Below are 25,995 nucleotides of genomic sequence, written 5' to 3'. Positions count from 1 at the left end.
TCAATAAGTTAAGGACACCAAACAGGATCTCATTTTTGACGCAAACGATAACCGTGGAAAATAGGTTCAACTAAGTCCAGCAATGGAATCAAATTAGTGTGGAGAGGACATAGTATGACATTTCGTCAGAGGATTGAGATATTTTTCTTTCTGCCCATCCCCACCCCCATCCACCCACGCTAATCAGCAGCGGCACATATAATCTGCTCACTTGGCACCGCTGGCACAACAAGCAGTAACATTCATCTCTTCAGGCGTTACACTAGGAGAAAATTAAATTAAACGAAAACTTTGAAATCTATTCCTGGTGAGTTGCAGAATGCTAGACTGGCGGTTAGCACATCTGTCTCATAGTTTTGAGTTAGCGGAGACGAATCTCTATTCCAGTCTTCCTGTCTAAAATGTAGTGCCTTCAGATTCCCACATTCATAAACACAAAAGTCTGGGTTCAATGAAGACTCAAATGCAGCGAGGAGCGTTTGTCTGTGTAAATGTGCAATGTTGACCGGCTGAGGTCAAGTTCACGTGTCTAATCCAACTTCAACTGGTAACTCCTGTTCACCTGTGACTGATTCAATGTGCTGTACTGTTTTTTTTCTTCTTTCCAGGTCTAGCTGTCTGCATTGACCATGATGATCATTACTCTCTCCCTTTCCCTGGCAGACTTCTAAGTATACTTGTTTGCAGTGTTGTTAATTTACTTTAAATAAGTAATTAATTACAGTTACAAATTACTTCTCCCAAAAAGTAATTGTGTTAGTAACTCAGTTACCTGAATGTAAAAGTAATTAGTTACTTGGCACAGTAACTGGTGATAATTTTCATGTTTTTTTTCCCTCCCAAAATAATAAAAATAAAACGTAAACAACAATAATAAACTAAAAAAAAAAACAGGTCACACAATGTGAAGTTTAAAGGGTTTTTGGGACAACTGGCCCTATCCAAATCCTTTACCCTCAACTTAAGACACAGGGGTATTGCAGATATTGCGATAACTAGATAGTAACCTTTGCTATGTGTGGAAGTCATTTAATGTTGTGAATTAAAGATAGATTTAAGTTAAGTTTTGCCGATTAAGGAGCATTTTCGATAAAAAGTTACCTACGCTCGCTAGGAAGGTTCTGTACAACAGAGCCTTCCTGAGAAGTCTACTGCTTTAAGATGGCGGCTGTTTACTAACGCATCTAGTTCTTTATACATGTTGCTAACGCCGCCGGGTATGTCATTTGCATCTAGTCCTGTATATATGTGATATCTACTATAGCATCATGTGGGCATAGTTTGTAGGCTATCACCTACAATGAGGTATTATTGGAGCCACCTAGCATAGTAGCATCGCGTTTGCAACGGCGTCACACTCCCTTGCCTCCTCCCCACTCCTGCTCTGCTCTCTCGTCTCCATGAGTCTATCTTTCTCAGACTTTTCTCGCGTCAGTCAACCCACATAGTAATGCATAGTAACGCACGTGTTTTCCCGCCTCAGTAACGGTAATGGCGTTGCCAAGATGAGACAAGTAATTAATTAAATTACTCACTACTGAAGAAAATAACGCCGTTAGTAACGCCTTTATTAACAACACTGCCTGTTTGTAAATATAAAACCTTACAAACATAGTGGAAGTGCATTTGACCTCCCTTCTAACATACTGTAGAATTCAATGCCACTGTGGTGTTACTATAACTAGTGGAGCTGGGAATCTTTGGGCACCTAACGATTCGATTACGATTCAGAGGCTCCGATTCGATTATAAAACGAGTATTGATGCACCCCCCTCTTTTTTTTTTTTTTTTAAATGTTTTGTACATTAGTTCCAAATTTGTTCAAAAATCCTCTCAGGCTAATCCAAACTACTATTTCAGTATCAAGTTAACATATAACAGTAAACAAATGTACAAAAATAACAGTAAATAAAAAACTCCAGTCCCCATTCTGAATCAGCAGCTTTAAACTACATTCAATTAATTTAATGTCGTGAATCAACTGTTACAGTTGTTAAAATTGCTCCCATTGTTCCATAATTTCCCTTCTGTCTACTTTTGTCAAAGTTTTAAAACTATTTAATCAAGATTCTGCCGATTTACGAGTATTTTAGATAAAAAGTTAATTAAGTTTGCTATAACAGAGCCTTCTAGAGAGGTCTACTGCTTTAAGATGGCGGCTGTTTACTTATGCCGGAAAGTCTGTCATTTCGATCTCTGTTCAATAATACATCTTCTAACACCGACGTCGTCTGTCATATTGCATCTAGTTCTACATATATATGATATCTATTGTAGCCGTATGTTTGTAGCAACTAGCAAGTGGGCGTTGTTTGTAGCGGCTGTCGGCCGCAGTCAGGTATGATTGTTTTTTTATCTAGCGGCATGAGTTGAACATGATATTTACTCTCGGTCTGTTCCTCATTGCGTCCCAAAGACCGCGCTGACTGTGTTTTACTTCCGCTTTACCTGGTATAATTCAATAATCGGAATTTGGGATGTTTGTGAATCGTTCTCGAATCTTCCACAGCCGAATCGCGAATAATCTAAGAATTGGAAATTTCTCACGCCTCTAATAACTAGTCTGCATATTTTTGTGCCCGGCTGCTATTAAGGGCTTTTGTTTGTAAAGTATTAGATACAGGTGGCCATCTGCTGGTTTGATAGCACACAGCAGTGTGAGGAAAGATTCCAGTAAAGGTATTCAGGCAGGAGAAGATCCTTGCAAGGTGGTAAACATCTCAACAGAGTAGGTTCAGATTGCTCTGGGCATTGCTGGAAGTAAAGCATGAAACATCTGATTACAGCTTGTTGCTCAGTGCAAGATACAGATAAGTGTTCATACAAGTTTTCTGTGATACACAGTACGTATTTAGTAAGTAAGTATTCATGTAAGAAAGTAACTGGTATTTTTACAGGCTGCATAATGGTGATATTTCAGGTGCATTTTTCCAGAACAAAACTATGTGATCCATATAATTTGAGGGGTAATAAAAAAAAACAACAACAAAAAACGTGCTTGTCAAATTAAAGTGTCCTCAGGTATGGCACAAACACACACACACAAAAACCTTCTACCACTTCTGACATTATCAATCAAAACTGATCTGATTTTGTTTTTCTGGCTGCATTTAGCCTGAACTGACTTACTGATGTGGCATTGGTGACAAGGTCAATAAAAAGAAAAGAGGGGGGCACCACGTGTGCTTGTTTGAGTCCAGCCTTCGTCACATTTCTGCAAGGCAGCAGGCATATAAAGGGAGAGAGACACACACACACCTACACAGATAAAAACACACAAACAGAGCAGTTTTATCCACAAGAAGAAGACCAACAACAGGTATGAGACATTTGATGTCATGTCAGTGAGCGAACTGATTTAAAACAAATACTAATTTTAACTCAGTAATATTCTAGGGGTCTTTTTTCTCTTTCCATTTTAAAAATATAGCATTTTTGTGTTTATTTTATACATTTTCAAATGCATTTTTTTTTTTCCTTTCACAGTCAAACGATGAAACTGTACCTCGCAGTTGCTGTGGTCCTGCTGGCTCTGATAGCCTACGCAGGTGAGTATTGAGTCCACTGTACCCAGTTTAAACGATGGATTTAATTATGACTTTATAAATAATTTATCTAATAGACATTTATTTATGTATTCAATTATTTTTGTACACAAATAGATGCTCAGGATGAGACCTTTGAGGAGAAATTGAGCAGGTATGGCGATCAGATATCCGATGTATTTAACAACTTGGCGACGCAAACCAAACAGTCATTTGACAAGCTGAGCAACAGTGAATTCGCCACAGGCATCAAGTATGTTCAAAATATCTCTTGCACCACCAACACACAGACACCCACCCACCCACCCCCCACCCCCCCCCCACACACACACACACACCCACACACACACTTTTAATAATGTAATCTGTGCATTTCTTCTCAAACAGGAAATGGTTTAAGGACCAGTTTGGCTCTGACTAGGACCATCAAGTGTGAATCATTGGTCTGAACATCCTCATCATCACACTATGTTCTGCTGACTTGCTAAAATGGTTTATTTTCTCTTTGTATGCTATAATTATACCTTATGCTTCTTGGAAGACATGTTACATTAAGTGAAATTAAAAGGCTTTGTTAAAAAAAAAACATTTGAACATGTTTTCAAATATGTCCAATAAATGCAACCTAATTGTCAAAAGTGTGTTGAATATGTGAATAAATGATCTGTTCTGCTGGGGAAATACATAACATTTAGTGCAATTTGTTGCAATACAAGCATTCTTTCAACTGTCAGGGTTAGATTCTCCGTATTAAACGGTTTTCGTTGTCATGTAAATTACCAAGTTGCCATTTTTTCAATTAGAGCCAAACTATATATTTATTCTTCCAAATGATCCATCTGTAGCTCGTTGAAAATTAATACAAAGATATTTATTGTGAATACAGAGAAAGGAGCTCTTCAATAAATAAATAAATAAATAAATAAAACAACTCAAAAACATTTCAGGAATCCACTACATGTCTGAGAATGTATTAAAGGGGAGCTTGCATGAACACTCCCAATTTCACTGTTTATACATTGTTTAATACAAATGAGTGAAGCAAAAAAACAAAGAGAGCCCCAAGTGTCTATTTAAATAACATTTCTGTACATAGAATTGCAATATTTGTAGAACTGAGGATGCAAATAGCATTAAACAGTGGTGGCCAGCCTTATTTTGATTATGATTTAGACAAATGTTGTTTTTTAAGGGGGGGGGGGGGGGGGGTCAAAAAGGTACTGTTATAATTAGATAACAAACACACACAAAAATATGATGGCTAATGTTAGCCAACTTAGTGTGGCTAACTAGCATAATCACTAACATTCAAATTTCAAAAAGCATTCCCAGATCCAGTACCAATTGTGTTTCAAATCAACTTTTTAAAGAACTTCTGTAACTTTATAAAAGACAAAAAAAAAAAAACCCAAAAACAAACAAACTTACAGCTCATGCTCTCAAATGATCCTATGTAGGAATAGCTTCATGTTTTTGTTTTTGTTAATATTTTTTGCGTGTTTCAGTGATATCCTCCTTTGACATAGCCTAAACTAAATAATTGCTCAAACAGTATATGTATTTTGTATTACTGTATGGCAGGGAATTAAAGTTTATGATTAAATGTTTGCGCATCATTGTGTATATGTGTCAAAAGACAACTGGAACAAAGGTGAACTACCAACATGACTGCTCATCTTCCAAACAGTTTCACAAGAGCTTGACTAAAGTTTATGGCGATTAATGATCCACCAGGGGCTGCATTGCTTCTTTGAAGGCTGATGCGTGGAAGAGCAGCTGACCACAGATTATCATCATTAGCAGAACTAGGAAATATCTTAGAGAAAATAATTTTAAAAAATAAATAAAGGTTTAAAGCAACACGAGGAAACTGCTTTTCATTTAATAGGTGAATTGATAAATAACAACTACTTCTGCCATATTAACCCCCGATCACAAACTGTAGCGGTCAACTATGTCGCTGGAACAGCATGACTACCTCTTGTGTTCTTAGGGCAAACAAATATTGATCAGGCTAAATTTGAGTAGTGGCCTGATTGTTGGATGTCAGGGTGTAAAATGGTGTTCAGAGATTTTTCTTCTCAAATGTACTGTAATGGGAAAATGGTTAATGACCATCGTAAAAGTGTTGATCACAGATACAGTGGGGAAAATAAGTATTTAGTCAACCACTAATTATGAAAGCTCTCCCAATTGAAAATATTAGAGAGGTCTGTAATTGTCAACATGGGTAGACCTCAAACATGAGCATCATGTGGAAAACCCCCTCCAGAAAATCACATTGTTTGATTTTTAAAGAATTTATTTGCAAATCATGGTGGAAAATAAGTATTTGGTCACCTACAAACACGCAAGATTTCTGGCTGTCAAAGAGGTCTAACGAGGCTCCACTCGTTACCTGTATTAATGGCACCTGTTTCAACTCATTATCGGTATAAAACACACCTGTCCGCAATCTCAGTCAGTCACACTCCAAACTCCACTACGGCCAAGACCAAAGAGCTGTCGAAGGACACCAGAGACAAAATTGTAGACCTGCACCAGGCTGGGAAGACTGAATCTGCAATAGGTAAAACACTTGGTGTAAAGAAATCAACTGTGGGAGCAATTATTAGAAAATGGAAGACATACAAGACCACTGATAATCTCCCTCGATCTGTGGCTCCATGCAAGATCTCACCCCGTGGCGTCAAAATGATAACAAGAACGGTGAGCAAAAATCCCAGAAGCACACGGGGCGACCTAGTGAATGACCTACAGAGAGATGGGACCACAGTAACAAAGGTCAGTAACATAATGCGTCACCAGGGACTCAAATCCTGCACTGCCAGACGTGTCCCCCTGCTGAAGAAAGTACACGTCCAGGGTCGTCTGCGGTTAGCTAGAGAGCATTTGTAAGATCCAGAAGAGGACTGGGAGAATATGTTATGGTCAGATGAAACCAAAATAGAACTTTTTGGTAGAAAAACACGTTCTCGTGTTTAGAGGAGAAAGAATACTGAATTGCATCCGAAGAACACCATACCCACTGTGAAGCATGGGGGTGGAAACATCATGCTTTGGGGCTGTTTTTTCTGCAAAAGGACCAGGACGACTGATCTGTGTAAAGGAAAGAATAAATGGGGCCATGTATCAAGAGATTTTGGGTGAAAATCTCCTTCCATCAGCAAGGGTATTGAAGGGGCCGGATCTTTCAGCATGACAATGATCCCAAACACACAGCCAGGGCTACAAAGGAGTGGCTTTGTAAAAAGCATTTTAAGGTCCTGGAGTGGCCTAGCCAGTCTCCAGATCTCAACTCCATAGAAAATCTGTGGAGGGAGTTGAAAGTCCGTGTTGCCCAATGACAGCTCGAAAACATCACTGCTCTAGAGGAGATCTGCATGGAGGAATGGGCCAAAATACCAGCAACAGTCTGTGAAAAGCTTGTGAAGAGTTACAGAAAACGTTTGGCCCCCGTTATTGCCAACAAAGGGTACATAAAGTATTGCGATGAACTTTTGGTATTGACCAAATACTTATTTTCCACCATGATTTGCAAATAAATTCTTTAAAAATCAAACAATTTGATTTTCAGTTTTTTTTTCTTCCACATTCTGTCTTTCATGGTTCAGGTTTACCCATATTGACAATTACAGGCCTCTCTAATATTTTCAAGTGGGAGAACATGCACAATTCGTGGTTGACTAAATACTTATTTGTCCCACTGAATAACCTAATCAACCTGTGAGAGGCACAGTTGTGCTACAGGGCACAGTACAATGTTATAGTTATGGTTGGATAACTGACTGCTTATCTGGTCATGAAATTGGGGTGACAAACACAAACAACACTTAAAGTGAGCTTAAGAATCTGCTATCATAAATAATAATGCAAGTATAACACTTTTGAAGACGATCACAGAGGAAAAGTAACTTTTAACCCACCCCTAGGCAATCATCTTTTTGTTGACTTCTACAGAAAAGACTAAAAAGATGCTTGAGTTTAACCATTTTTTAATGCCTGACATTAGTTTTAACAATTTTACACATCCATAAAAATATAATCTCCCTGACTGATGATAACTGTCCCTTAGCAGGGAAGGTGACCCTTTAGGGTGTTCTTTAGATACTTTTTTGGAGGGGGAGGGGGGGCTTGGGACAAACAGTCTTCACCCTTGTGTGTGTTTAGACAGCTGTGGGATCAGGACTGTTGCTTCAGAGATCAAATAGATTTTTTTTGCCATGGACTCTGTCCACGGAAAAGCCGAACATGTTTATCACATGGGCTCTTTTCTAAAACTCCTAGCCAGTCGCGCAAGATCTGAGACTTTGACTAGTCGGCAAACACATCAACGTCTGCAAAATGGGCTCCAAAGGGCACTTGGATGGTTGTCTAAGACTGCAGATGTAGGCCCCGACCACTAATAAAGAATCTTTGAGGTTAATTAGTGTATTAGAATTATTAGGGTGAACACAGTATACAGAAATTTAAGGGCAGTGCCCTAAACTATCATATGACAGTTTCTAAAACAAACAATAAAAACATTTAGAAAAAAAACTTCTACATGGAACTCAAACAAAAAGTCATGCCATTGGGACCAATGTACAACCTGTTGCCTTATATAAATAAAACGGCTCAATAACACTTGTTTCATTCAACTTGTGTCTGCTGGAGTGGCTGCGCAAAAACAAATAAAAAAAGGTACAAAATGGTTACAATTTCCCTACTTAAGGTTGATTTTTGATGAGGTTCAGTTTTGTTTGAATAATGTTAAAAGTGACCATCGCAACAGGTTCCTAGGACAGAATGGACCCGCGAATAATAATAATAATAAGGAAAAGATGAATAAAGTTGTTTTTGTCTGATGGCAGATGAAATTTTTCATCGTTGCTCTCATTTTACTCATTCAAGGTATGTTTTTTTCCCCCTCTCGTTTTCATTTCCTTCTCTTTTTGAAAAATTTCCATTGACAAGATTTCGCCTCCATTTTCCAGCATGTGGCCCACTTTGGGCACAAACGCCAGCCCCAGGGCCACCAGATTCTCCGGGAATGCTGACAAGACTGTTTGACAAGGCCCGGTATTGCTTCTACATACACAACCAAGCACATGCAAGCGAACACACAAAAATCATAAACACATTCTAACAAATGAACACTCAAACTGCAAACAAAAATTAACACTTACTCACATATGACCACACAGAAACACACACAAGTAAACACAAAAACATGGAACCACATAAATTCTATTATACATAGAACACTTTTTAATCATCGTGCTGAACAGATGAATTAAAATGAGCACAAATTTAGAATGCAATGAGCACACTAGGCACGTGCCGGTATGATATTCTGAATGTAAGATAACTTTAAGCCAAAATATCGCGATTTCACGGTATTGCTATTACAGCTCTAAAATGTGTGGATAAAAATAAATAAATAAATAAATAAAAAATGTTTGCCATTTAACAGGATTTTTATTTTTCTAAAAGCCGCATGGAAAATGAATGAATGAATGAATAAACATATTAACATATAACATAAGTAAAAATTAAAATTAAAAAAAAATATTAACGTATTCTAAAATTAAAATAAATTCAGTCCTTTAGGTGAGCCTAAACCCACAGCCACAGCGCAACATTATTAACATCAGAACAAAAATAATTGAATTATTTTCCATAAAAAGTACGTGTGTATGACTCGTATCATGTTTACTTTATACACACAATCTCTTTCTTAACACAGACAGTTGCCAGAGAGAAAAAAAACACTATGTTTGACCACCACTAGACACACTAAACACACTGGAGTTAACTCTCGTAGCTGGTGGGAAACTTTCATGACAGTATTTACCAACCTTTAATTTTGTATAAATGCGAAATCATATTGGAGGTGTTGCCTCCTCGGCAGCCACCCTCCTCAACCATGTTTTACATGTCGGTTGGCTTGCCTCCTCTGAGCCGGGGCATTCTGTAACCTTTCTGCAGCTGAATTATTCCCATACCGGCGATTTTGTTTTTTTCAATGGGGAAACAGAGTTCAGCAGTTTCACCTCCTCCAGCCATCGTGTAGCACAGCTGACTCACTGACACTGAGCAACAACCGGCAGAGGAGGGTTGAGCCTTGCAGCTGCAAACAAGGGATTTCTTCATGCATTTTTGGGACATAAAAAATAGCTAATACCTTGGGGACGGTATGATGAAACATTTTTGCGGTTTTGAAAACTTGACATTTTCATACCATGGTATATACCTTGAAACTGGTAATCGGCACATGTATAGAGCACACACAAATATACAGACAGTATATAGAGTATCTATCCAACTAACATGCCCGTTCTTTCACGATTGTAAGCCTTTCAGTGGTGTTGAATATTGACTTTCTCTGCTTCGGAATGTTTGCACCTTCCTATTCATGCTTTGTACTTATGCACATGTATCACACAGTGCAGCCAAAGAGAATGTCGAGACTGCGTTGGATGTGGTGATCGATTTTGCGGGCGAGTACTATGGCGAGCACATCCAACCTGTGGTGGACAACTATAGGAACTGGGCAGCTGGCATGAGGACATCTGCAAGGGAGAAGATGCACTACTACTTGCCATTATTTATGCCAAATACAACTGATGGCTGAATTTAAGAGAAGAGTTGCTAGCTGTCTTTTTGTTCGTCCACAGCAAATAACCACAGATATCATTAAAGCAACAATACGCAGATGTCATCAAATGAGAGTTTTTATATTATGTAGACGATTGACTTGCAATAAGGGGAAGTTTGTTTCATTTGAGCCAGGCCATTTTTCATGTTGTTAGTTTTAATGTCCAGTGATGTCAATCCTGAATGCTATGTTCAATCACTAACGTCAACATTTTAAATCAAGTTATTTTATAATGCATCATTGACAATTATTTATTCGACTCTAAGCTTCGTCTCTTAGGCCCCTTTTACACTGCCTGTATACATTTTTCCAATGCCACCATTTTGTATAAATGGCACCAAGATTGAAGTGAAAGGATGGAACTGATTTGATAGTTTTACCACAATGCAGTTTCTATAGACAAAAAAAAAAAATCTTCAGATTTTGATTCAGAATATTCATTATACCCTTGAGTAAATTCAGTTTACAGGGAGTGAGCCACATTGTATTATAAAAACAAAAACTGAATAAAAGACAGAACCAGACAAAGTGAGTATGTACATGTATTGCAGCCTTCTTTGATTTTAAATTTCTTTGATTAAATATGTTACTGTGTAAGGATAGTGAAAATGTTTGTCCATTGTGGCAGTAGTCGTATTGCTAGTCACTGGATGAAGCTCTCCACCAAATGACCCACATCCATCTATTTGTCTTTAAATGGCCAGAATTCTATATTAATTATGGATGTTTGACTTTATGCCACACTGTCGAAACAAGAGCAAAATCTGTAGTTGCCCCAAAGGTTAAAAAAGAAAATCCTCAAGATAAAAAGCTGCAAGTACCTTGATGCAATTGTCTGCTACTTCAAATGGAGTACCGGTATTTCAAGTCATTTTCCGGCTACCACCTTTGATCACTAACACAGTAGTGCAATCTAAATTAAAGGAAATAGTTGTGCATTGACTTCATAATGGTATTGACGAGTCAGATCGGTCATGCACTGCACCTCACATTCAAGTAGGGGGGCGCCAACATGAAGAGGAGCTATTTACAAACACGCGCACGCAGCATCTAACGCCGGATTTCTGTTTAAAAAGTAGGAAAGCCGTACCGCATACAAACAAAAAGGATTGTCTTGGTAATTATTATATTTTTCATACCATGCATGCATTTTGAAACGTTGTGGAAAAAATCAATGGGAGAAATTAGCCGCTACTGCATTGGCATCATAGTTCGCAATATTTACGTAAAATAAATGCTAACTGCACGTTTTTCTTTTCTTTTAACCAAGAATCGAGAATGTTATATGCCCATATCTGTAAAGAATTTGGGGATTTAGGCATTTATTCACAAGAATTTTCACCGGAAAAGCTGTTTACATCAGGCGGCCGCTAGCTACATTCACTAACAGACTAGCATTGTACTTCGACATATTTACTAAAAATAAATGCTGCAAGTTTTTTTTTTGCTTTTAACCGAGAATCAATACTATTTTACGTCCATATCTATAAATAATTCAGGGATTTAAACATTCATTCACAAGAATTTTCAACGAAAAAGCTCTTTGTCTTTGATTCCACTCTGTCAGCTTTGACGGTCTTGCCAACAATGCAGGCCCCCTATTTATCGGCCCCGCGCCCCCTCAATACATTATGAGGTCATGATTTGTGTTAAAAGCACTTGTACCACATAAATCTGCAAAACGATAAAGAAAAAAAAAAAAAAAATCAGCCAAACAGCAGTAAATGAACGTTTTCTAAGGCTAGGTTCATACTACAGGTCTTAATGCCAGGGCCGGCCCAGCCTATACGCAGACTATGCATCTGCTTAGGGCCCCTGACCACTAGGGGGCCCCCAATCTGGCAATTGTTTAATTAATATTCTATTTTGTTGACTACAGTTTGCTTTATTTGATTTTTGTGAGTTTTTTGATTACAAGCTTAAAAAAAATAAAAGTTCTTCTTTAACTTCTTTCTTTCCTCTTTTAGAAAAAGTTTTGGCGCTATCTACTGTAAGTACTGACAATCATTTGGGGTTAGAAGTTTGAAATATGCAGTGCAACAAAATGTGATTAATATAAAAAATATGGACATATGGCTTGGATTGCATGTATGGGTTTCACACTACAATGTGATGAAATGGTGGGCCAAAGTTATGGGCCCCTTTGCATTATTTTGCTTAGGGCCCCCAAATGGCCTGGGCCAGCCCTGCTTAATGCACAAATCCGATTTTTTGTCGTATCTGTTTTTTGGCGTGCCCGTTCAGACTGCCTTTGTCCATTGAGACCATTCAAGTATTACGCATGCGCACTAATTCGAAGTCCGACACGCGCTGAGCAAGACAACCCGCATGCGCAGAAGCATCAAAACAAATGACCACACATGCTGGCTGTCATCCGTCATTCCAGGGATATCATATTTTGCTTTTTAAAAAGAGGACACAAATAACAGACATAAATAATCCCAGTTTATGTCAGGGACGCGGGCAGGCAGGCAGGTTGTGTGGACCCAATTGCAGGGATACAAAAAGCGAGGCAGAAAGGGCGGCGCAAAAAATGATTTAATTAAGGCCGACAGAAAAAACAAGGTACAAACCAAAACTGAGGTGATCCCAAAAACACAGCAGCAAAGAAAACTCAGGTTACTAACAAAAGGCTGGGTATCAAAAAACTTACTTGGAACACGAGGGCTAGGATAGACATCAACTCTGGCACTGACATAGACAATGACGCAACAAGGAGTGACAAGAAACTGGGTCATTATATACGCAGACAAGGGGTAACGAGACGAGGAACAGCTGGGTAAAACAGGTGGATGCAGATTGCAGGATACACTGGGAAAACACACACAGGTGAGAGCAATGGGTAATCACAGGGACAAGTCACACAAGGAGAAACCAAACACAAAACCTAACAGTACCCCCCCCTCAAGGGACGGATCCCAGACGTCCCGAGGAAACAAAAAGTCAGAAGGTTGCTCGGAGAAGGGAGCAACACCAGCCCGTCACGGCCAGTCAGGCGAGCGTCCAGGACGCCAGACGTGGGCCGATCGCACGGGTCGATCGGGAGGGCGCCCGGGGCGCCAGACATTGGGTGACCGCACGGGCAGATCAGGCGGGCGTCCCAGACGAGGTAGTGCTCGGTCGTCCATACCGCCACGTTGTGGCAGGGAACGGGGAGCAGCATCGTCGGGGCGAGGGTCAGGAACAGAGTCGGAGTCGTCGTGCAAACCAGGAACAGAGTCGGAGTCGTCGTGCGGACAAGGAACGGAGTCGGGGTCGTCGTGCGGACCAGGAACAGAGTCGGGGTCGTCGTGCGGACCAGGAACAGAGTCGGGGTCGTCGTGCGGACCAGGAACAGAGTCGGGGTCGTCGTGCGGACCAGGAACAGAGTCGGAGTAGTCTGCTGGCGGAACAGCTTTTGGGTCGTCTGCTGGCGTGACAGCAGCGGAGTCGTCGTCGTCTGCTGGCGTGACAGCGCCTGAGTCGTCGTCGTCTGCTGGCGTGACAGCGCCTGAGTCGTCGTCGTCTGCTGGCGTGACAGCGCCTGAGTCGTCGTCGTCTGCTGGCGTGACAGCAGCGGAGTCGTCGTCGTCTGCTGGCGTGACAGCAGCGGAGTCGTCGTCTGCTGGCGTGACAGCAGCGGAGTCGTCGTCGTCGTCGTCTGCTGGCGGGACAGCAGCGGAGTCGCAGGAGTCTGCTGGCGTGACAGCAGCGGAGTCGCAGGAGTCTGCTGGCGGGACAGCAGCGGAGTCGCAGGAGTCTGCTGGCAGGACAGCAGCGGAGTCGCAGGAGTCTGCTGGCGGGACAGCAGCGGAGTCGCAGGAGTCTGCTGGCGGGACAGCAGCGGAGTCGCAGGAGACTGCTGGCGGGACAGCAGCGGAGTCGCAGGAGACTGCTGGCGGGACAGCAGCGGAGTCGCAGGAGACTGCTGGCGGGACAGCAGCGGAGTCGCAGGAGACTGCTGGCGGGACAGCAGCGGAGTCGCAGGAGACTGCTGGCGGGACAGCAGCGGAGTTGAGGAGACTGCTGGCGGAACAGCAGCGGAGTCGCAGGAGACTGCTGGCGGGTGGCACTTGACTGCGGGGAGTCGGCGCGGGTGGCACTTGACTGCGGGGAGTCGGCGCGGGTGGCACTTGACTGCGGGGAGTCGGCGCGGGGGGCACTTGACTGCGGGGAGTCGGCGCGGGGGGCACTTGACTGCGGGGAGTCGGCGCGGGGGGCACTTGACTGCGGGGAGTCGGCGCGGGTGGCACTTGACTGCGGGGAGTCGGCGCGGGAGCCACTTGACTGCGGGGAGTCGGCGCTGGAGCCACTTGACTGCGGGGAGTCGGCGCGGGAGCCACTTGACTGCGGGGAGTCGGCGCGGGAGCCACTTGACTGCGGGGAGTCGGCGCGGGAGCCACTTGACTGCGGGGAGCCGGCGCGGGAGGAACTTGACTGCGGGGAGCCGGCGCGGGAGGAACTTGACTGCGGGGAGTCGGCGCTGGAGGAACTTGACTGCGGGGAGTCGGCGCTGGAGGAACTTGACTGCGGGGAGCCGGCGTTGGAGGAACTTGAATGCGGGGAAAAGGCGCTGGAGGAACTTGACTGCGGGGAGCCGGCGCTGGAGGAACTTGACTGCGGGGAGCCGGCGCGGGAAGAACTGCCGCACGCCGTCGGCGTTGGTGACCACGCCGAGGCCTTTGGTGAGCGCCTTCAGGTGGCAGGGGCGGCAGAACAGCCTCATTAGGCCGCCTTGAGCCTGGGCGACCCCGTAGACCACCTCGGGGGGGGTCCCCGATAGATGGCCCAACGGGATCCCAGGTAGGAGTCCTTGGCTATGAGCTCCGAACGGGACACAGAGTGCGGAGGGTGGAAAAAAAAATATTCAGGGGAGACAGAGGGCATGAAATCAAAATCAGAATCGGAGAGAAGATCATATAAATTATGATCTTCCTCAAAATCAGAAAAATCTGAATCCAAAAAAATGTGTCGAGGAAAAACATAATCAGACGAATGGGCGGATGGTCGTCGGCGTGCTCGCCGTTGGCGAATTTTTCCCGCTGGGTCCACAAGTGGTTGCGTCATTTTGTCAGGGACGCGGGCAGGCAGGCAGGTTGTGTGGACCCAATTGCAGGGAAACAAAAAGCGAGGCAGAAAGGGCGGTGCAAAAAATGATTTAATTAAGGCCGACAGAAAAAACAAGGTACAAACCAAAACTGAGGTGATCCCAAAAACACAGCAGCAAAGAAAACTCAGGTTACTAACAAAAGGCTGGGTATCAAAAGACTTACTTGGAACACGAGGGCTAGGATAGACATCGACTCTGGCACTGACATAGACAATGACGCAACAAGGAGTGACAAGAAACTGGGTCATTATATACGCAGACAAGGGGTAACGAGACGAGGAACAGCTGGGTAACACAGGTGGATGCAGATTGCAGGATACACTGGGAAAACACACACAGGTGAGAGCAATGGGTAATCACAGGGACAAGTCACACAAGGAGAAACCAAACACAAAACCTAACAGTTTAGGCTTATATTCAAACTATATGGATCGATAGCATGCACGCACTGTCCGTGCATGTCACATGCACATACGGGCAGTTTGCCCCGACTCTCGGCCGTGTAAGCAATGTTGAACTATTGCTTATATGGAGCAGACAGAAAACCGATCATTCTCAGGCTTATCCTCAACCCATTTTTATTTTTTTATGACTGTTGTCAAGTCCGACCCTTCCTTATAAGCCGCGTTCAAGGCAAGCTAGGCGCTAATGACGCACAGCTGCACCGCTACCGTAGTGTCTCTCTCGCTTTTTGATGACGTAATTGCTGCATGAATTCCAATTTGAGAGACTGGACAGTACAGACCGCCACGACAGTCTGGAAAAATGTGGCCCAGGTCGGATTTGAACCACATACGAAAGTGACCCAGATCGGATTTGAAATGGTCCAGTTTTATGCGACTTGTCCCGTTCAGACCGTCAGGTTAATGCCTCACTCGAGTCGGAAAAACACGAAAAAATCAGATTCGTGCATTAAGACCTGTAGTATGAACGTAGCCTAATTCTCTCGCCACTGTGCCAAGTAGTTCCTTACACACCGTTTGCAATGTTGAAAGCCATAGGTCAGAACCATCACAGAGGACCCTTCCATTAAACGAGTTTAGTTGAAGACAAAAATGCTTGGTGGCAATAGACAGGAAAATGTTTTTACAGAGTAAACATTTTTTTTTGTTTTATCTGTAATGCCACAAAAAGATTTCTATGAAACTGCAGAGGCGAACTGAGTGTGGGCTAAGCCAGAAAGTGTTAAATTTTGGTTTTACGTATGCAAAGCAATAGTATTTCTCAGTGATATAAAACAGGAATCTAATTGATCAAATTCACTCATCATCATTAGCATTAGGATTATCATTTGGTCATCATTCAAACTAGGATTCTTGGGTTCATATTGAGGGACATGCTGCATTATCTAATTAAAGAAATAAAAAAGTTACTAACAGGCACGTGATGCATATGAAAAGGTATTAAAAAAAATCATCTGCAAAACGACATTGACTGCATGTAAGAGGTCAGCGAGGTAGCATCCAGACTGGCGCTTCTGGCCTTGCTCGAAACAGAAAAACTGATGCCGAGCTCAAGATAATCTAATCAACGGGGAGTTTTATGAGCAAACTGTAGATTAAGACATACGTGCGCAGCAACATGTGTGCTATCAGGAGGGTCTCTGGGTGCATTATGAATATACAGCCCCAAAGATGCTGTAAATCGAGGTGCATTTCGCAAGACTCAGTTGGGTTTTGAAGCGAATACCATGTACACTGGACTTTGTTTAGGTGATGTGTGTGCGCGCGTGCCCTTGTGCATGTGTGTCCTGATTAGATGACGTGTGCTAGCAGTCCCCCCTATATCATCTGGTCCAGATGTGCGCTTCCAGTTGCAGACAACTCACTTTCAGAGCAGACTGTCACTTCTGGGATCCAGACACAATCAATAGCAGGTATGCGTTTCAACTACTTAATTTTCCAGACAAAAGTGTTAAACTTTATTACATTCAAGGATCACAGGAGCATGTGTTTTAAGATGTATTGGTCATCTGTATGGGAAAAAAGTGCAGAAGTATTGATTAATGCAGTAATTTCTTCACCTTTCAGACATGAACGCAAAATACGCCATCGCCTTGATCCTGGCTCTGCAGGGTGAGAAAAACCATTCTTGATCTGAAACTTCAATAAGACTTTATGACACAAATTATAAACTTTTTATGGAAGACAGATGATTCTGGATTCTTCAGTATAATATAACAAAAACTTGCCAATGGCTTCACGTGCAAACCTCATCTTTTTCTGCTCAATATAAAAAATTAGAAGGATTTTTTGAAATGGGAAAAAGTAACAAAATCTTGTCAACGTTTCAATGTAAAGTGCTTCAGATGTTCTCTGATTCATTGCAGTTTCCATGAGCCTGTGCGAAGTTCCTGCACCAGACCAGGAGCTTGTGGATAAAGTAATCGACATGAGGACTACCTTCCTCAAGCGCCTGGTCAATTTTTACGGCAAGATGCAGTCTGTTGCTGCCCCCGTCATTGAAAAACTGGGGGAAGGAGACAACGGCAAGGCAGTCAAAGAGTTCTTTGAAGGTCTTCAGACCAAACCAGAGCTTCAGGCCATCGCCAAGGTTTCCGGGTGAGCATTTGAAAAAGCAATGGTGCTATGCTTTGAACTTTAACTGCAATCTTGAACTTATGCACGTTGTCTGCTGTGCAGGGGTATTGCTGAAGAGATCACCCCCCTTGTGGACAAGGCCCGTTTAAGCATTCTGGGCCTGTACGGACACTACGCGCGCCCATACGTTGGCCAGTTCCTGAGCGACCAGATCGACATTACTAAGAAGTTCCTTGACATTTTCTTGCCTGCAGAGTAAATGGCGATGTCGGCTTTTCCCAGAAACTTGATGGAGACCGCACAGTGCTTCAACCAAAAAAGAGCACAGAGCATTATTTCACGTCATCAAAAACTCTCCAACCCCATCCACACCAGTTGTACTCAGAGTTTGCAAGATGTTTGTGTTCGTTACACCAACAGTAGTCTTTGAATGAATGTGAATGTTTGTTTCTGTGAGTGTGTGCAATAAAAGGAACAGGAACAAAAAAAACGGTGGAAAAGGTGCTTTTTGGGGAATATGTTCATTTTATATCATGTTTGATCAGAAATATTATTACTAACTGATGTGTACAAAATTTTTCAGAAGACTAATTTACAGTGTTTAAACAACCACCATCAGTTGTAAGTTCTTCGGAATATTTGTTCATAAATGAAATGAATAGAACTATTCATTCTTTGAAAAAACTTCATCACACAAGTCCTCAAGTACCTTTCTTTAAACTATAACCAGTAACACAAACATTATTACAGAAACAATTCCAAAAGTGTTGTATTTTTATTTTTTCCCACTAAAATATGCATTTTTGATAGCTGAGACAGAAAACCGCAAAATCTATAGGGGAAAAAAACTCAAATCGTTACAGCATGGTAACAAAACAGCATGGTAACAAAAAGACTCACAGAAACAGTATTTTGGACAATAGGATGTTGTGCAAGACACACAGAGAGTGCATTGTATTTTTTGTGGTGGGAAAGATGTTAGAGGTGCTATTTTGTGTTAATGCATTGAAAAGAACAATAAAGATGAGTTGAAAAGGTGGATAGACCGTAGTAGAGGACCGCTAACACTTTCTCACCAAAAATACAATGCTCTCTGCCATACCGCTGTAGGGCTCTCAAGTGAAGTGAGTTCAGAGTGAGATTTTACTGGCGACAGTGGGAATTTGGTTGAGGTAGGGATCGATGTCAATTTAAATGAGGCATGAGTTCATTTGAACACAAAAATTCATAGACATACACATGTGATTTTAAGTGATGTGTTGTTGCATTTCTGTGATTAGAATTTAAATGAATATAGCATTGTCACGGACACCAGGAAAAATAATTTTTACTTTGGTAAGCATTTAGGGATCCATAGTAAAGGAGAAAGATGTACTGCGCATGTCCATATGTGACCCAGAGATGTGAATTAATTTTTGTTAAATTTTATTATCTACCTCTACCTTGCATGACACACTGTTTCATTTAGGGTTGTCCTGATCATATATTTTTGCAGCAGAGTACAATTCCGAGTCATCAAATTTGGAGAATCTGATAATACTAATAGTCCCAATCCGATACAGAAAAAAAAAAAAAATATATATATATATATATATATATATACAGTATATATGGTGGAAAACAGAAAAGCCTGAAAAAGAAGTTTCTGCTCTTGCATTCCTCCTTAAATGAAACTGCTGTATTTTAAGCCAAAACAACTGTTGTGTTTGATAGAACAATATATCTATATGCTGCCATAGCAGATACATGGCGCATTAAGCCCCTAAACTATTTTTAATGTGTCCGTTTTACACTGGAAACCCACATTTATAGATGTCGCGCAACCGCTTTTGTTTCAAACCAGCCGTAAAACTAAGGTAATTATTTATTATTCAAAATGTCTGTCATTTTTAGCTTAGAATCATTAATTGATGTCTAATATTTCGTTTAAAAAAAAAAAAAAAAATGTTAGATGATAATCGATCCAAACAAAGAAAAATTGGAAAAAAAAGAAGAAAAAAAAAACGTTTAAAAGGGTAAATATATGAAAAAGAAAATCTCGACCACTCCTTGATGTCTGCGATTTCTGCATCGCGGCCTTTGTTATATTACCGTGTTTCACCCATAAAATCCCCCAAAAATCCGGCTGTGGCCATTCACAGCTGTGTTTTGACACACAGTGATACATGCAACATGGAGTTTTTGGACCGAAACAAGGTATATATGCGATAATATCTCCTTAAAGTCATGGCGTCTGTAATTCTGCTCTCACGTGCTCTCACCTCCAGATCGGGTTTTTCTGTGTGAATTTTTTTTTTTTTTTAAATGCCCTCCTGTTCAAAATGTTTATTCCCCCAGAAAATTGAGATTTTAAGCTTTCCAATGATGTATCACACATGCATATCGGACAATTTTGAAAGTTGGCCAAATTGGGGGTCTCAGAGCGGAACTTCAAGTCACCTGAGTGTTAATCCGCCATATATTTATTTGTGTACCGTATTTTTCGGACTACAAATCGCTCCTGAGTATAAGTCGATCCAGCCATAAAATGCCCAACGAAGAGAAAAAAAACATATACAAGTCGCACCGGAGTATAAGTCGAATTTTGGGGGGAAATTTACTTGATAAAATCCAACACATAGAACAGACATGTCATCTTGAAAGGCAATTTAATATAAAAATACAACAGAGAACAACATGCTAAATAAATATACAGTGTACAGTGCATGAACAACGAAATGGGAATATACTGTCCTACGCTACAGCTCGGTCCTGGCTGTACAGCGAACTCCCAAAAGACAATGCTGGACGTCCGTATAATTTGCTGAATCAATTTGGTCCTCGATAGAAAACAGGTTCGCATCAACGTAAATAAATGATAATTAGGTACTATTAGTAATAAGTAACAGGTTAGCATGCGTTCGCTATCATTAGCACATCGTTCAAACAACCACACAACTGGCTCTAAGTGTCCGATCGCGGGTGGAAAACACACAACAACAACAGAAAAGATGATACACGCAGGCGTTGCCTCTGCAGAGATGATTTTAAAGCATAAACAATGAAAGTAGGCTAGCAGCCATCTATTCTCTCTCGCTGTAACTCGCCCACTCACTGACTCACTCACTCAGAGCTACGTAGCTGTCCGTCTTCTTCTGGTGTGTGAGCACTCTTCTCCACGTAAACAAGTGCGAGTGCGCCCTCACGTGGGCATGAAAGCGCCACAAACTAAATGCATCCATTTCAAGATAAAAAAGTCAATAATACAATTGAACATACACTGCCAAAGGCAGAACGCGAACGTGGCCATAGCTATAAAGAGTTATTCAGATAACTATAGCATAAGAACATGCTAACAACTTTACAAAACCATCAGTGTCACTGCAAAACACCAAAATAACATGTGAAATTATATCATAATGTGTTAATAATTCCACAAATAAGTCGCTCCTGAGTATAAGTCGCACCCCCAGCCAAAATATGAAAAAAAACGCGACTTATAGTCCGAAAAATACGGTATATGTTTTTATTTGAACAAAAGTTCCAAACATGTTACAGTACTTTACTTTTTAATATAGTGATACCTCGAAGTTAATTCGTTCCAGGATCTTGTTTGTGTCATGTCATTGTTTGTGTCATGTCATGTCATTTCCTGTTTTATTTTGAAGGCTTCACCCTCCTCGTATCTGTGTACTTGTCCTCGTGTCGCCTAATCGCCTATTGTTTCCATCTGTTCCCCATTACAATGATGTGTATATATATTGCCTGAGTTTCCCTTGTCTTGTGCAGAAGTGTCTTACTACCCATGTTGAGCACGTCAGCCTTGTTTAGTAGCAATTATGGTTGTCTAGCTATTATCTTACATTTGGAGTGCTTTGTGTTTGAATTTTTGATCGTAGTTGTCTTGGCTTATTCCTCCATTTGGAGCGTTTTATGTTTGTACTTTTCCTCATCCACACATGCCAGCGGACGAACCTTTATTTCTTAATAACGTTTTTGTTGCAAGAACTCCGCACCTGAGTCCGCCTCGTTATAACTAAATCCTTAATAAATACTGCTGGTACTATTGCAAATAGGAATTACACAAAGCAAAACCAATAAATTATGAATAAAAATAGGAATAATATTCATTCATTCATTCATTTTCCATGCCGCTTTTCCTCACGAGGGTCGCGGAGGTGCTGGAGCCTATCCCAGCTAACTCGGGGCAGTAGGCAGGGGACACCCTGAACTGGTTGCCAGCCAATTGCAGGGCACAAGGAGACATACAACCATTCACGCACACACTCATACCTACGGGCAATTTAGAGTGTTCAATCAGCCTACCATGCATGTTTTTGGGATGTGGGAGGAAACCGGAGTTCCCGGAGGAAACCCACGCAGGCACGGGGAGAACATGCAAACTCCACACAGGAAGGCCGAAGCCCGGGATTGAACCCTTGATCTTAGAACTGTGAGGCAGACGTGCTAACCACTCAGCCACCGTGCCGAATAATAATATAATAATAATAATAATACCTGTAATAATGTAACAAATTGGGTTCTAATGTGTCCAATGTGTTTTGCGTGGTGTACCTGAACGCACCGTGTGGCCTGACGTGACAGAACGCACCGTGTGGCCTGACGTGACAGCGTGAGAAAGTACTTTTTACTTTCACTTTTCATCTTCAGCTGCAGCGGACAGTAGGCATGTTGTGTAGCACAAGTTCTGAAATAAATTATTAAAAACCTGACGAAGCCGACGATTTTTTGCAGTGTTACAATCATAATTATTGTCACCTTAACTTATAAAGACTGGCGAACGGAGGTCGGAGGAGTAGGAGTTCATGGACGCGCACCCACGCTCATATTTTTTTATCAGTTCCATCTTCATTTCATTGGTGTGCCTCAGTTTTTCTCTTTTTTCACCACCTGCGCTAACATGCTTGGAACCGATGTTGAGTTCTCTCACAAGAAAATCTGCCATGCGTCCGTCTTGCGAGAAAACAAACTGCGACGCTGTCATAAATTGTCGTATTTCGAGCATGTTGTCGGATGTAGAAACAAATAGCGAGTCAAATTTTACGTTGGATGTCGAAATGATCGTGTGTCGAAGCGATCGTATGTCTAGGTACCACTGTACTTCCTCTTCCAATGTTTCCATGAGTGGAGTGTAAAATTTATATATGTTTGTATCTTTTGGCAATGCCATTGTATTTCTGGATTATTTTGTTACTTTTTATCCCTTAAAAAGTAAAAAAAAAAACATTCATCCTGAATGATATTTGAAAAAATAACTCCACATTTAATTTTTGGATTTGGTTGCACCTACTTTTTTTCTTCAGGTGCACTAACACGAAATGTCGGCACACAGAACTGAGTGGTGGACGAGCTAACCACTGTCCCACCGTGCTGCCTTCATGATGTGAATTATTTTAAAAGAAGAATAACGTTAAATGCTTCATTGAGTGAGACGATATGACGATTTATATCGTCACAACAGTATAAAATGGCATATCATCAGGATCTATGGCATATCATCATGAGGATCCTATATCGCCAATATCAAGATATGTTAGGCATTAGGCATGTGGTGGTATGAGATTCTGACGGAATGATAACCTTAAGCCAAAATATCACGGTTTCATGGTATTGCAATTACAGCTCTAAAATGTGTAACTTTGAGACATCTGGGTTAAAAAAAACAAAACTTTTTTCCATTGAACTGGTATTTTTTTCTTTTTCAAAACATATTTCCAAATTGAAGTATAATGTTAAAATAAATATTAAAAAAATAAAACTGAAATATTCTAAATACAATTTAAATAAATGAGGTCCTTTAGACACACTAAAAACTTTCGTAGGTGGTGGAAAACATTCATGCCAGTATTTACTAACCTTTAATTTCTTATAAATGCGAAATCATATTGTAGGTATTGCCACCTCTTCAGTCACCCTCTGCAAACATGTTTTACATGTTGGTTGGCCCTCCTCTAAGCGGCGGCTGTCTGTAACTTTTCCATAGCCGAAGTTTTCCTATACCAGTAATTTCATTTTCTTCAATGAGGGAAAAAGAGTTTCACCTCCTCCAGCCATTGTGTAGCACAGCTGACTCACTGACACTGAGCAACAACCGGTGGGGGAGGGTTGAGCCGTGCAGCTGCAAGCGAAGGATTTCTCCCTGCATTTTTGGGACATAAAAAATAGCTTATGCCGTAGGAACGGTATGATGGGAAAATTTTGGAGGTTTTCAAACCATGACATTTTCACACCATGGTATACTGTACCTTGAAACCGGTAATCGGCACATGTCTATTGGGTAGAAAGTGCAAGCCTGCAGCCTTTTGCACTTACTGCTCACTTACTGGAACATCAGCTACGCTTTAAGTGACCTCTATGTGTCAGTCTGTTTAATATATAAATATACTGTATATGTATATTTTAATTTCATTTCATTCCAGCCAGTTACATTTATTTTTATCGTTACAGTTCTTCTGCTTTCAACTGGTCACGTAAGAAGTAACAAAACTAACATAACGAAACAGAAGAGAAGTACATCAGTCTGTGAAGACCTGGACCGTTTATTAACCACCACTAAATAAATTGGTCTTACATTGTGTATGTAAATGCATAAGCTTACATTTACCTCATATCAACCAATAACAGCAGGTCATTAAATCAAATGTCATTCAAACTCATGCTTTTAAACGAAGCTAAAATGATTACATAAAAAAAAAAAAAAAAGCATGACCAGCAAGTAACGAAAAAGCTGTATCGGCTGGATGTTGCCTGCTACGGTGGGGGACCCTGGGCTTGGTGGGCCGCTGGGGGCCCCGTGGCATGCTGTGTCGGCTGGGGGGCTGCGGCGGTGGCTTGTGGCCCGGGTGGGCGGATGGGCGTGGGGTTGGTGGTGCGTCCCCTCTTGCCATCCCCGAGGGCCGGTAGATGGGCCGGGAGACCACCCTGGATTGCAGGGGGGGGGGGGGGGGGGGGGGGGGTACGATGGCTCCTTTGCTGGGCTGCGGGAGGAGGGATGGACTGCGCTGCCCCCCGCCCGGAGGCCACCCTCCCTCCCCGGGCTGGCTGGGTGGGGGTCGTGGCCCTGTGTCGGCGCCCACGTGGAGTCTCCGCTCGACTGCTTGACTGCTGCGCCCCTGGCGGGGCTCGCGTGCGGCTGGATGTCATTGGGCGCGCTCGGGCAGGGCGTCCCGTGCTGGGATTGGCGATGGGGCGGCGTAGGGTCGGTCGCCAACGGGCTTATACTCACAAGGGATTCTAACGATTACTGGGTGCTGGATCACAGAGATGATTTGTGTACACTCTACCCCTTTCTATCACTTAGCTTATAGACTCCCCCACCTTCTTCCCGCTCTTTCCCTGATCAACAGGCCCCCCACCTGGTGTCAACCGGAAATACATTTAGCTGACGATAGCACCAACATATTAGTAGTTAGTGTAGTTAGGCGTTCAATGTATTTCTTGTTGTTGTTTGTGTTTCTTCTCTTTCTTCTCTTGTGTTTCTTTTCTTCTGTTCCCCCATAACCCCTTCCTGTTCGCTGTTTTGTCATAATAAATGAGGTATGCTGAATGATCACAAAGGGAGTATGTCAGACTCTCAATGTGAAACATTAAAACTGTTCAGACTATCCGGGCACTTAAGACTTCCATTCTCCGTGTCAAACAGCTGAACAGGACAGGTTTAAAAAAAAAAAAAAAAGTAACAAAAAAGCTGGAATAATGACTAAATAAATAATTATCACAGGGCATGAACTTTGAACTTTAGTTATGTTTGTAGCAATGCATGCTGGGAGGCATGAGGAACAAAGCACCAATATACTGGACTATCAAACAAATGACATTTATAGCGTTCCTCACATAAGAGGGTCTGAAAATCATTTGGATTTCTTCAGGGGCTTGGAAAGCCTGACGTAAGTATTGCTGGCCAAATAAAGCTTCTTGAAGCAATTAAGCTTTGAAGCCTATTTGCACATGGCTCAAAGTTTCATGGTGTATCATTGGATAAATGGCGCCATCAAGTGGTTCTAAAGGCAAAGAGGTCAACAGTCTTCAGAATTCTATGTCAATTTGTTTAAGAAAATAATATGAATATGCTTGATTTACAATTGAATAAAGTGCTATAAGAATAATTTGTCTGTGAATGGCTGTGTTTATCTGCAACCGTGAAATATCAAAAACTACCTGGATACAGCCATTCTACTTTAC

The 25,995-nt window shown here is 41.7% G+C and overlaps 3 protein-coding genes across 4 annotated transcripts in view; 2 read left to right on the top strand and 1 right to left on the bottom strand.

Annotated features, from left to right (window-relative positions):
• Positions 1-25,995, bottom strand: part of LOC130915314 (apolipoprotein Eb-like) — a 108,974-nt gene that overhangs the window by 44,420 nt on the left and 38,559 nt on the right. The window lies entirely within an intron of this gene.
• apoc4 (apolipoprotein C-IV) lies at positions 8,180-10,253 on the top strand. 2 transcript variants are annotated; one of them, XM_057835277.1, is made up of 4 exons: positions 8,180-8,228; positions 8,399-8,438; positions 8,522-8,606; positions 9,975-10,253. In XM_057835277.1, exons 2-4 carry the CDS (start codon positions 8,399-8,401, stop codon positions 10,159-10,161), a joined length of 312 nt encoding a protein of 103 aa, XP_057691260.1. In that variant the 5' UTR covers positions 8,180-8,228; the 3' UTR covers positions 10,162-10,253. The 2 variants fall into 2 exon arrangements, with proteins under 2 accessions (XP_057691260.1, XP_057691261.1); XM_057835278.1 differs by having other exon boundaries at positions 8,210-8,228; positions 8,320-8,438.
• On the top strand, positions 16,995-18,304 carry apoa2 (apolipoprotein A-II). Its single transcript, XM_057835274.1, has 4 exons — positions 16,995-17,150; positions 17,305-17,349; positions 17,604-17,835; positions 17,917-18,304. Exons 1-4 carry the CDS (start codon positions 17,033-17,035, stop codon positions 18,071-18,073), a joined length of 552 nt encoding a protein of 183 aa, XP_057691257.1. The 5' UTR covers positions 16,995-17,032; the 3' UTR covers positions 18,074-18,304.

Source organism: Corythoichthys intestinalis, chromosome 4 (assembly GCF_030265065.1).
Source record: "Corythoichthys intestinalis isolate RoL2023-P3 chromosome 4, ASM3026506v1, whole genome shotgun sequence".
Taxonomy (NCBI): Eukaryota; Metazoa; Chordata; class Actinopteri; order Syngnathiformes; family Syngnathidae; genus Corythoichthys; species Corythoichthys intestinalis.
Note: the sequence above shows the minus strand (reverse complement) of the source record. Positions and strands in the feature narration are given on the sequence as shown.

Coding starts and splice junctions, on each gene's coding strand:
- apoa2 (XM_057835274.1), top strand. CDS start 17,033: ATGACGTGTGCTAGCAGTCCCCCCTATATCATCTGGTCCAGATGTGCG. Junction 17,151..17,304: donor CCAGACACAATCAATAGCAG/GTATGCGTTTCA, acceptor TTCACCTTTCAG/ACATGAACGCAAAATACGCC. Junction 17,836..17,916: donor GCCATCGCCAAGGTTTCCGG/GTGAGCATTTGA, acceptor TCTGCTGTGCAG/GGGTATTGCTGAAGAGATCA.
- apoc4 (XM_057835277.1), top strand. CDS start 8,399: ATGAAATTTTTCATCGTTGCTCTCATTTTACTCATTCAAG. Junction 8,439..8,521: donor TCTCATTTTACTCATTCAAG/GTATGTTTTTTT, acceptor TCCATTTTCCAG/CATGTGGCCCACTTTGGGCA. Junction 8,607..9,974: donor AGACTGTTTGACAAGGCCCG/GTATTGCTTCTA, acceptor TGTATCACACAG/TGCAGCCAAAGAGAATGTCG.